Source organism: Xyrauchen texanus, chromosome 26 (assembly GCF_025860055.1).
Source record: "Xyrauchen texanus isolate HMW12.3.18 chromosome 26, RBS_HiC_50CHRs, whole genome shotgun sequence".
Classification (NCBI taxonomy): Eukaryota; Metazoa; Chordata; class Actinopteri; order Cypriniformes; family Catostomidae; genus Xyrauchen; species Xyrauchen texanus.
In genome coordinates, this window is record NC_068301.1 from 17,372,472 (window position 1) to 17,385,291 (window position 12,820).

General features: G+C 37.8%; 1 protein-coding gene across 1 annotated transcript; it reads left to right on the top strand.

Moving 5' to 3' along the window:
- Positions 1 to 11,279: 11,279 nt before the first annotated feature.
- LOC127620380 (cocaine- and amphetamine-regulated transcript protein-like) lies at positions 11,280 to 12,433 on the top strand. The gene is made up of 3 exons (XM_052093601.1): positions 11,280 to 11,501; positions 11,734 to 11,814; positions 12,002 to 12,433. The coding sequence occupies exons 1-3, from the start codon at positions 11,376 to 11,378 to the stop codon at positions 12,107 to 12,109; spliced, it is 315 nt and encodes a 104-aa protein (XP_051949561.1). The 5' UTR covers positions 11,280 to 11,375; the 3' UTR covers positions 12,110 to 12,433.
- The last annotated feature ends 387 nt before the right edge of the window (positions 12,434 to 12,820 follow it).

The window sequence follows — 12,820 nt, forward strand, 5'->3', positions numbered from 1 at the left end:
GGTGGTGGAAGATAAGTCTCTGAGACCGTCAATCCACGCATCTTATCACGTGGATTGTTGTGGATGACACCGTGGATACTCCCAGCATGTTGAGGCTCATGCTACTCTCCGTGATCCATGCACAACTTACCATGTGCCTCTTTGAGTGTGAGAACCACTATTTGACACCTTCCCTAGAAACCGGGCCAATTTGGTTGCTTAGGAGACCTGGCTGGAGTCACTCACATTGTTGCCAACTTAGCGACTTTGTCGCTATTTTTAGCAACTTTTCAGACCCCTTTAGCGACATTTTTTCAAAAAAGCGACTAGCGATAAATCTAGCGACTTTTTGGACAAACCTTAGCAACTTTCCAAATTCCAAATATCGCCAGTACTGCAAGCGTGAGGTCTTACTTACCCGCTGCGTCTGCTCTGTTCAGTGAGCGGCTGAGAGGAGCAGCACATTCCGTTGACTGCACGCCAGCGGACATAGACATGAATGAGCTGCGCATGTGCACGCTGTGTTAGCAGGAACCAATCAGTGATCACATAGCAGCTGCCTTCTCCTTTGTTTTAATTCAAAACATTTAATTTGACCGTTTTTTCTTGGCATGCGCTTATATTCACTACTAATCAGAGTTTTAGTTCATTCCGGTTCGGTTTCTGAACTCTCCGACTTCAGATCGTATATTTACAGACTCTATACATTTTACTTATCCAAACACAACAATAAACATTCTTCGTTCTGTTGTCTAACAGAAAATATGTAATTGAGAACCGTTTTACTGGACATTCGGCTATATACTTATATAAAAACAGTATGAGCACGGTTTAGGGGAGATAACCGTTATTATAAACTGAAGTAGGCTACAGTATCGACAAATTAGGCAGAATGCAAATACGACGCGATGACGTCATCTGGCGACATTTAGCTACTTTTCGAGCAGGCTTTAGCTACTTTCCGAGCAGGCTTTAGCTACTTTCCATTGAAAACAGTTGGCAACACTGGACTCAGCATACCTTGGATTCGCGGCTCGAGGGGTTGAAGTCAACGTTAATACTCGCTGAACTACCCAGGCTACCGAGAGCACGCATTCTTGATTAACAGACCGTGTGTGTGAGACACATCCTGTTTCTATGAATTGACAGACCGCTGCTCTCATGAAACATCAACTATGCGCAGATATTCATTGATGTTTATTTAAATAATTAAATCATGTGTGTCCCAAATTGCATACTTCTCCACTTTCTATGCCATTTTGTAGTGTAAGTTGTGCGGACAGTAATTTAAACTGCAAATCCAACAAAAATAAGTGTACTATGAGTACCTGGATGATGCGCTTCTTCAACCGTCAAACATTGTTGGACACATCACGCACTCATCGCTATCCGTCATACCGGAAGGGGCAGTTACATGGCTGATGCTAATTTGACTAAACAGTTGTAAATAATAGAGAATTTTGCAATTAGCAAAACTTAAGTAAATACAGCAGCTTACAAATTAAAGCTAAATGCTTTACCGTCATTCCATGCTGTGTGAATATGTACATCGATTGATATGCAAGTGTTGAACTCAGGTTGGCTAATGTGCTAAAGCTAGCAGCAAAACATTGAATGCGTTTAAAACATCACTTCTGTCAGCTGTTAAACGGCGAATGCATCTGTGTTGTAAAAAAATCTTAAGGTGTTTTAAATGGCTGAGAGCATAGTGTATATTGTATGTGCATCATTTTGGACACTTAGGAACTTCATCTGTTAAAAACGAGTCTCGAGACATCCGCGTTTGGCTTTATTCCTTGCGTTGTGTCTAGCGTTTTTTTTGTGGAAGTATGTGTTCAGTCTGAATGGCCCTTAAGAAGCTATTTCTATCTGATGTGACCCTTAGAAACTACTTTCGTTGTAACCAACGTAGACATTGAGACATTCAGAATAATGCCAGAATAACTGTCAGAATTTATAAATGGAAAGTTCCATTTATAAATAATGCATATTGTTCAATAGCCATGCATTATTCATGATAAAGCAGCTATGACCTCATCACCGAGCTTCTCTTTGTATCAATGCACAGCACCAACATTCTGTTTACCATTTTACTGTCATGGACTGTCTTCTAGTGGGAGAATGGCATTTACTTTATTACTATTTTTACTTCAATAAAATAACATTTTAATAAACATTTGTGTACTTAACATTTTTATATTGTGGTAACTGTTTTATAAAAGCAATAGGGCACTCGAGGCTGTTCCATAATGTGAACATAGTCATGGTTTGCGTCATACCTAACAATGCCTGTCAGTAACTACATTCACAATATAGTGCAGCCTCTCATCCCTTATTGCTTCATTATGGTCAGTCAATTTAATTGTTTCAAAGACAGATTCTTAAACCTTTACATTCAGTTCCACCATCTTCACCAATATTTGGTAAGCTACATCCTTGTTTATTGATGTAAGCTAATAGTAGTCATGTTGATTCTGTCATATGATGTAATATTTTACAGTGCATTTAGGGTAGTCTTTAAATTCACTTCATAATTTTAGGAACCTATATTTAAGAAAAGTTATCTACACATTTCTAATAAAAGTATTTTGGTTTGGTTTACAAAACCTGTTTTGGTTTTTCTGTCATTCTATTTTTTATATATTTTTATTTATTTGAAAATCAGTAGCTCTGTATGGTCATAAAGTGTTTCATCCAGGATAACTGATCATCCACAGTCATGGTCATGCTCCAGCAATTATTAATTTTAGTCATGTTGTTTGTTTTCCTGCCCCATGGTGTTTCCGTATTGACACTTTCATATCAGTTTTAAGACTCATAATGTAAGACCCAGCGAACAGGACAAGTTTATCTCTCATTTCCTCAGGTGACAACCGAGTAAGAAACGTGCTCTGCCAACGATTCTGATCAATGTAAGAAAACAGCTGGCAATGCATCTTAGCCACAAAACATTATTTACACCTACCAATTAAAAACTGGTGTTTGTTTTAAGGCAAACATCATGACATCTGCCTGTTTTATATATTGATGGCAGAATATAATTAATTATATAATGTTGTTTGCATTGCGATTTGTATCATTTGATGGTGATCAAATTATATTGTGATTTCTCTCATGACATTTCCTTGATTATCAGTGTCAGAAATGTTTGCTCGCCAATTTGACAATTTCTCAGAATTTGTTTAGCCTTGTCCTGTTAGTGGTAATTCTCTTTGGCAACAGTGGCAGAGCTAGGGGGTCATGGACCAAAGCCTGGCTACCCCAATTGGGCACCCCACATGCAATTGCTGTTTTAGTAATTTTTTTTTTGTGGTCATTTTTTGGCAAGCTCTTGTTCTTTCGATGTGAAACCAAGGTCGCCAAACCTCTCCGTCCCTGGTGTCATTGTATCCACTAAACTTAATGCAAAGGAAAGAGCACAGAAGTGAGAGTACTTCTTATCATTATATTTACACATTTTCTTTCCTTAAAATCTGATTCCATTATACAAAGGGAAGGTAACTGTGGAATTAACATTTACATTTATGCATTTGGCAGATGCTTTTATCCAAAGCAACTTACAGTGCACGTATTTCAGGGACAATCCCCCCAGAGCAACCTGGAGTTAAGTGCCTTGCTCAAGAGACACAATGGTGGTGGCTGTGGGGCTCAAACCAGCGAACTTCTGATTACCAGTTTACCAGTTATGTGCATTAGACCTCTACACCACCACCACTCATTTCATAAGCCAGCATACCTTTTACCATATTAACCAATGCTAGTGGAATTGCCTTGATAACCATTGAATATTGTTTTTCATACACTTCATATTATATTTGTCACTAAAATCATTGTACTTGAGAAGATTACCTTTAGAATCCATCAAATGTTCAATGGACCAGATACTCTCTCTACCCAATCACAGTAACATAAATATTTATTTTTAAACAAGATATATCTGTTATTCCAAATTGGAGTACAATGCGGTGTGAAATTATAAACCAATATCCATTAAAGGAGGACCTGCTGATGAAAATTAGACAGCTTAATGGATAATTTAGTAGAACAGAAGTCACATCTAAGTAAAAAATCAATCCCACCACATTTATTAAAAACTTCAGAAGGAATATTAAACCAGAATCCATCATTATTTAGTAATAATTGTTGTAACCATTTTAGTTTTATCATTCCATTCTTTGCCTCATAGTCAATCACATTCAAACCCCTTCTGCTAATGATTTAACCACATCCCCTATTCTTATATAAGGATGTTTGCTCTTCCATGTAATTGAAGTTTAAAAGATTAATTGATTTAATTGAACTGTCGGGAAAGGCTAGAGGAAAAGCTGGGTACATGACTCTAGACATAGCATCAATTTTAGTAATCAAGATACATCCAAAGATTGATAAGTCCCTCTGTAGCCAAGGAACAGAGTATAGCCTTACTTTTCTTGATAACAGACTCAATGTTTAGTGCTTCTCTAGATTTTGGATCTTTTGTCACAACCACACCTAAATACTTTACTTCATTTTTAACTGGAATTCCTTATAAATCTGTCAGCGGGTGGTGATGAATAGCAAGTAGTTCACATTTTTTTAGATTTAAATATAACACTGAAGCTTTAGAAATCGTATATATTTTTGGATTATAAAGAGATCATTTTTGAGTTCTTCAGGAACAAAGAGTGTTCGTCCGCCAATTGAGTTATAACCAGATGAGTACCCAGGACATATAAAGGCTCTAAGTCTGGGCTATGTTTATGAATATAGCTAACAGTTCTGCAACTAAAATAAGTAATGGGAGCATGAACAGCCCTGCCGAATTCCACGTTTCACCTCAAATCTTTTAGATGTTCCTTGAGGGAGAGAAACGGAGCTATTAATGTCATTATACATCAACTTGATTAACTTAGTAAATTTAGACCCAAAACCAAAAAAAGTGTGAAGTTTTCATTATACATGGATGTTCCACTGAGTCCAAGACTTTAAAAAAAGTCCAAGAACAAAATGAAACCCCTAACTTCATTCAAATGAGTATAATCAAGTAAATCAAGCACCAATCTAATGTTATTGTGTATAGACCTTTTTTTAAGAAACCCAGAGCGAGTTGCACAAATTAACTTTTGTAACGAATGTGGCATTGGCAATGACGAAGACGATGACGTGAAGAACCCAAGTGCAAATTTATTTCATAAATGTGAAATACAATAAGCCCTAACTATAAACATGAAAGAAACATAAAACATGAACTTGACTAGACTTAACGTAATCTTGGCTTGACATTAACTTAACTTGACCTGACAAAACATGACAACATTACCAAACATAATACCTGACAAAGGACAATGTAAAGCATGAGGGCTTAAATACTTGGACGTGGGAGAACAGCCTCCCCTCCAACCTCTCCTGCAGAAATGAGAGCACTGACCCGACTGCGCACCTCTATGGGTCTTCAGACAGGAAGGAACACCAATTCGCGAACAAGCGCCACTTCAGAGCGTAAAGTTGCCTGGTAGAGGGAGCTCTGGCTTGGTTGATCATGTCTACGACAGCAGGTGGTAGGCAAGATAGATCTTCCGCATCCCATCCAGGGGCCAGACATGGAGGTTCCAGAGGTCTGGGCGCGGATGCCAGAGGGTGCCCAGTCCCTGAGATAGAAGGTCCTTCCTCAGTGGAATTCGCCAGGGAGGGGCTGTCGCGAGGAGCACGAGATCCGAGAACCAAGACCGAGAGGGCCAGTAAGGGGCCATCAGAATGACTTGTTCCTCGTCCTCCCTGACCTTGCATAGCACCTGTGCAAGAAGGCACACTAGGGGAAATGAGTAATTGCGCAGCCCCCTGGGTCAGCTGTGTGCCAGCGCGTCTGTCCCGAGGGGAGCTTCCATTCAAGAGTACCAGAGCAGGCAGTGGAAGGTCTCTAGTCTACCTGTGCCTTACCGAACCATTCCTAAATCAGCTGGACCAACTGGGGGTGGAGCCTCCATTCTCCGCTGGGCATACCCTGTTGCGATAGTGCATCCGCTGCCACGTTGAGGCTGCCCGGGATGTGAGTGGCATGCAGCGACTTGAGTCTCCATTGCCTCCATCGCCAGCCGGGTCATCCTCAATCCTGTGGGAAGAATGAACGAAGTGGGGGGAGGCTGGAGTGGCGTTCCTTTTAAGGAAGGAAAGCCGCGACCACAACGTTGCCATGGTAAGTTTCTTTCAGTGAGAACACGAACCATCCACAAACGCTGCCTTGGCGTGATCATGGCCCAGACACACGAGACAACGCCTGTGACCATCAGGAGCAGAGAGCACTCGACCGCATCCAGGAACTACACAGGGGCGGAAGGGCATCTTTATAAAGACACGTCCTATATAGGACATTCAACGCCGCTGTGTATTGCTCTTTTAGAGAATTAAACTCTTTTACAAAAATTATCTTTTAGAGAGCGCTGTCGAAGCGCCCAGGGGCCAAGCTGCACTGCCGTGCAGAGAAGGAGAAAGCCACTGATATGCACTGTAGATCCAACAGCATACACTCTGAGAGATGAGATGAACAGTTTTGTTAATCGCAGCTTGCTGCTCACACAACTGGTCGGCTCCGAAGAAAATTTCTGAACTGACGTATTTCCCTCCCTTTATACCCATATGTCCGGGGGCAGGACATGCAAATTCTGTCTGCCAATGAAAAGAAGACACTTTTCTCAAGTTCAGAGAGGCGCGAGGCTCTCAAGAGAGACCCCTAGTGTCGCTTCTTTGACACAACGTCGAAGTGAGACAGACGGGGAACAGGAAATCAAATGACATGACACCACATGACCTGAACAGGAACTAAACTTGAAAATAAAAGACATGAAAACAAGAACAAAACATATAAACATGACAACTGTCCTATCCCCACTTTCAACCGATTGTCAAAAATATGTGTAACAATTTTATAATCGACATTAAGCAAAGTTATTGGCCTCAGATTATCAATATATTGTTTATCTTTACCAGATTTTGGTAAGAGGATAATGATACCTTGTTTCATGGTTGCCATTCAATTATTGTTTACAATACACTCCTTTAAGGCACTGTATAGCCTTTCTTCCCAAAAAAATCATAAAAAGTTAATCCATCCTGACCAGGGGCTTTGCCCTCTGACATTTACTTTTTAGCTGTATCCAATTCCTTCATAGTAATATCAGAATAACACATTTCTTTAAATACCACATCAACTTGAGGAATATGTTGTTTTATACTTTCAAGAAATGGTAATGAGTCATCAGCTGAGATAGACGACGAGGAGTATAATTTTGAATAGAATTGGTGAATTTATTATAAATTATCTTTGTGTCAGTGTATTCTCTATTATTAACCATCAAAACATTTATTTTATTTTTATCTTGTCTCCTCTTTTCAAGTCCAGAAAAATTATATGTATTCTTTTACCCTTGTTTTATCCATTTAGCTCTGGATCGGACATAGGCTCCTTGTGCCCTCTGGATGAATAAATTATCTAACCTGGTTTGTAAACTCAATAGCTTTCCGTTGATTTACTCTGACATCTCTGTTATGCTACAACATTCATTAATTTCTTGAACCAATTTATATTCATATTCCCTTTGCTGTTTACATCTACTTATTTAATAGATAGGTTCCTGGCCTTATATTTAAAATGTGGTGGTGGTGTAGTGGGCTAAACCACTGAACTGGTAAGCAGAAGGTTGTAGGTTTCATCCCCACAGTCACCACCATTGTGTCCTTGAGCAAGGCACTTCACTCCAGGTTGCTCCAGGGGGATTGTCCCTGTAATAAGGGATCTGTAAGTCACTTTGGATAAAGGCAGCTGCCAAATGCATAAATATTTTAAAATGTAAAAACTAAACAAATGTTATGGCTACATTTTGGGAACCCCTAAAAATGTTATGGTTGCATTTTGGGAACCCCTAAAAGGTTCCTTTTAGGGGTTCCCAAAATGCAACCATAACATTTGGTTCCAAATATGATTCCAAATATGAAGTGAGCGATAGAACCCTTTTTGCTTATTCTTCTGAGCCCTTGCATCTCATCTGTAAGGACTCATATTTAGTTTATTCCAGATGCAGCAGATCATGCATTTTTTATACACCTGGCTCCACCGTGTGCTCCACAAGGTTACAGTGGTAGCCAGGTGAAGGGTTGAGTAATAGCCTGCCACTCCAAAGATGTGGAACTGTAGCAGCTCTGACACTGCTGAATTATGCAAGAATGAAGCAATATTGCATCCATTCACATGCATACATGAAACATTCTAAATTTATTGTTATTTACTACTAAGATTTTCATCTCTTATAAAAGGACCACCCTTCATGAAATGTTTAAATTTAACCAAAAAGATAGCCTAAAATATCTGTTTTACCCTGATTTTGTCAGTACTGGGACTGTTTTATTTTCAGTAAGTCATTGAGAGGAGACAAAGATTAGTAAATTCTGTAAAAAATATATTGTTTATTGTTAGTTCATTATCCTTAATGCATTTAATAATGTTAACAAATTCCTGTACTGTACTCGCAATTAATCGACAGCAGGATGATAGAAGACTGATAAGCCAAGCTGTTAAACAGGCAGAGTCATAATCTCTGAGTCTGAATTTCACAGGAAGAATATTTCTCAGATGTCTGATCATTGATTTGCCAGTTTAATGACCTATGGATATACAGTAGATGTTTGAACACAGTGGTTACAGCTTTAATAGTTACTGGAAAGGAATGGATATTTGTTGGAACTTTTCAACAAGATTTCATGGGGTTCCATTTAAATACAGGCTTGTACTCTCAATTTGTCATCTCATTGACCTTTTTAATTATGCAGAATTAACACTTTTATTTAATACATATTTTTAGTCAGGATGATTTTTTTTAGTAAGGTGACTTTTCAAGGTGATTCTGTTTGGTGATCTATAAATCACACCACACAGGTAGCAAGTGAATTAATTTTAGATTTAAATTTCATGAAAAACGTATGTGCAGTGTTAGCATTGTTCAGGTGACAGAACTTTTAATCATGTACTCTAGATGAATTCCCTACGGACTTGTAACTGCCTGAAAGTCCAGTCTTAACTGGTATAGATGATGTGAATCACTTCTACACATGTTCACACTCAAATGAATACGTTCACAACTTCCTTTTGATGGCTGTTCTTTCATTTTCACACGTGTGTGATCTTTGACATGGGACGATCGAAGCTTTAATTACGAGCTGTTGAAAAGATGAGTGTCTTCCCCCGAGTAGAGAAATGAGAGAAGGCGAAGTAGTGAAAATGTCAGAGATCTGACCGCACCTAATCAGAATGAAAGACATTCTCGAGAAGCTGTCTTCATTCTTTCATAGTCTGCTCAAGACTCCTCCATTGACATTGACACAAAAAATTATGTATATGAATAATGAAAATTAAAAGTACATAAAATTTTGACTATTTTCTCATTCATTGTAAGTTTTGGCTATGGTTGAGCTTTCAGTCTCGTATTTAATGAACACAACAGCAGGATCTAACTCTCTTGCCCAGTTTCATCAATTCTAAAAGCACAAAAAGTATTCATGTCTCAAATGGTTTTAGAAAACTACCATTTTACAAATTTAGATGGATACGCAATGAAATCAAGTTGTGAATTTTTTTGTATAGAATTGTGTTGCTTTATTTCATTTTAATTAAGTGAATTGAACAAGCAGCAAAAACATTTTTTAATTATTTAGGTCTGTGATGGTTGATAGCTCTTTTGCCATTTATAGCTGCAACCTTTAAGGCCATCAAAAAGACTTTTCATTTCAGTGACTGCTTTTGTATAAATATTCTGTCAATTCATTTAAGATGCCAAAATGCAAACATACTGCATTCATACTCAATTCATCACCCCTTGACAAACAGTTTGAACATTTGCAGGAAAACTTGGTGTGCAAAATTCAGTTCGACAAAAAAATTTGAATGAAGATAAAAGTGGTGACACTAAATTTATATGAAAGAATGCTTGCAGGACACACTGTAATTTATTATCTTGGTTTTATTTACATACTATATGCTTAGTCTGATCATGTCTTTAAGTTGCTGTTTTTATAAAACAGTGTTGCACCCATTAAGAGTATTAAATAATAAAGTGCTCTTTTATTCATTAATTGTTTTTGCAACTTAATTCTGCCCATTAATATAAAAGGACAGCATGTCAATCCCCCAGCCTTTGAATGGGTAAAACAATTTTCTAATACAAGAGTTTAAAATAAATGTAGAGCATGTTTCTGTAGACTGGTGTGGCAGTGCAGTCGTGCTAATTGATGAAAATATATATTTTTATTGAAAATTGATGGAGCCTCATTTGTGTAAAAAGAAATAATAACAGAAGTCTCTTTTTATTAAAATTAATGTTTTTTTTAAAAGGTGGGGAGGGAGCCTTTTTACCCCACATTTGGGGTAAAGGGCCCCCGGGGGGTTATATTGCTTGTGTAAATATAGGGACAATATTTATATTTATATTTAATTAGTCAACTTAGGCATTTGAGAGAGTAAGAGTTTTTCTGAGTAACAAATTAAGATAACATTTTTTCAAAATAACCACTTCATTAAAGGGTTAAACATATTCTGTTCATTTCAATCATATTTAGCATTTCAGTATTCTATAAACAAATGAATCCCTATTGTCATATTGATCAGTCAATATGAGCCCACTTTAAAAAATGTTCAGAACAAATCTATTTTTCATTAGCTACATAAATTTGCAACATTTTAAAGCACTTTAAATATTTGATCAGATAACCTCAAAATCCAATTTTTGAGAATGCATGCAATGATCTCATAGATCAGGAATATTTTGCAATGTATTGTGACAAACAGGTGTTTAGGAAATTACTGTGGTAGTTTTTGTTGCTGTTTAGAGTTTTGGGAGTCAATAATCTACAGGCAAAAAGAAGTCAGCACACTATTTGTAGAAAGACAGACATCACTACATAGATACGTATAGTGTTTTGGGAGAAAATAAAATCAAAAGTGCCTTTTACCCCACAGGGCCTTTAGCCCTGTTGTACCCTAATCAGTGTACAAGTAGACTAATTCTAATAAATAACTTCGTGAGAGTAATTTTCACATTGTTTCCATGAGTTTGATTCCCCTTCTGCATTCCACTTTTTTCCTTTTTTTTTTTTTCTTTTCTTTTTTTGCTATGGGACGTGTCATTCGTGACCAAAACACTGACTCACTAGTTCTGAAAAAAAAAAAATTACGGATCAGTGACGTTACATGAATACATCAGGAACTCAAATCGTATAAATAGAGAAAGTTTCCCAGCAACTCATTGAAGCAATAGCAACCACTAACAAGAGCATAAGCACCGACAAAAGACGCTGGAATCAAATACTAGAAATAGAAAATTCTGCAAAGAGGGCTTTTATATCTATTTATTCGCGCCAAAGCATTCAGCACCATGGACAGCGTCAAAGCAGCGGTATATCTCAGTGTTTGCCTGTCGCTGTTGTGCGCCTGCCGAGGTCAGATGTCACCGGACAACCAACTGTCCTCGTATGAGGAGCAGTTCATCAAAAGAGACATGGTATGAGACTAAATGAGAGTGTTAAGACCGCACACATCGCAGAAGTGTTAGATAACTTAATTCCTGACAAATGCTTTTACCTGTTGATGTAAAAACTTTCACTGGAACCCGAAAAATATTTGATTTGGATAGTATGGCAAAATAGCACCATTCAATTATCTTAATGGCATGGATTTAAACATTTGAAGTTCTCCGTAAATATTTCTTTCTTTCTTTCTTTCCCTCCGTTTAGGCTGAGGCGCTCGGGGACCTTTTGGATGGAGATCAGGACAATCGGATATATGTGGAGAAAAAAGCTAGCGTCATACCAAGGGTAAACAAATTAGCCTTTTGAAAGTTTTTCTATGGGCCGTTCAATTGTTTTTTTTATGTAAACATACGGAAGTCTTTCAGGGTCTCGCGTCTATTTGTAACGCTGTGTAAACTTAGCATGTATTTATGTATACGTGATCGGCATAGACAATGTTTCATCCTTTGTTTTTGTGCACCATGTCTCATAGTGCGACGTGGGTGAGCGCTGCGCCATGAAGCATGGACCACGCATCGGGCGACTGTGTGATTGTCTGCGTGGAACCTCATGCAACACATTCTTCTTGCGCTGCTACTGATGGAGCTCGCGCGACTCTCTTCCTCCTCAGGCAGCACTGTGCAAAGAACTCATGACACCAAGGCTTGCGACACCTCATCCGTTTAACGGTTACATTCTACATGTGAAACTACATACTGTAGGTGATGTACTGTATTGATACTGCTGTATTGTTCGTAATTTGCATATAAGACATATTAATGATCAAACGTGCATATTTTTGTTAATAAAATGTATTTAATGCTCACTGTTGCGCATATTGCAACTGTAAGTTTATAATGTACATATGTTCAAATTAAATCGTAAAACATCGGTAGAAAAATCTGAATGGAAGTGTATCATTCCATGTAGTAGCTACTTGCTGGTGCAATAGGTTCAACAGATACCAATTAGAGAGATGTAACTCGAGTTTCACTCTTGGAAATCGGAAAGATTTGTTCGCTGCTCGTTCAAGTTACTTAGGCTAATTAAAGCATTTTGTCACAACTAGATTTTACTGCATGTTATCCATTTAAAATGGTAAATTTGTTAATAAAGTAATGAGAGTTTCTTAGGACAGACTGATTGACAAAAAGGAGAATGTGTTTTAGAATGAGAATATTCTTGTTAATTTTAATGAATAAAATGCTACTTGTACATTTGATAAAACCTAAAATAATAGCAAAATAAAGGTTGGACTTGACTAGGACTTTAACAGAGACTTCTTCTGTCTCTGATTAAATCCTCTTTGAAA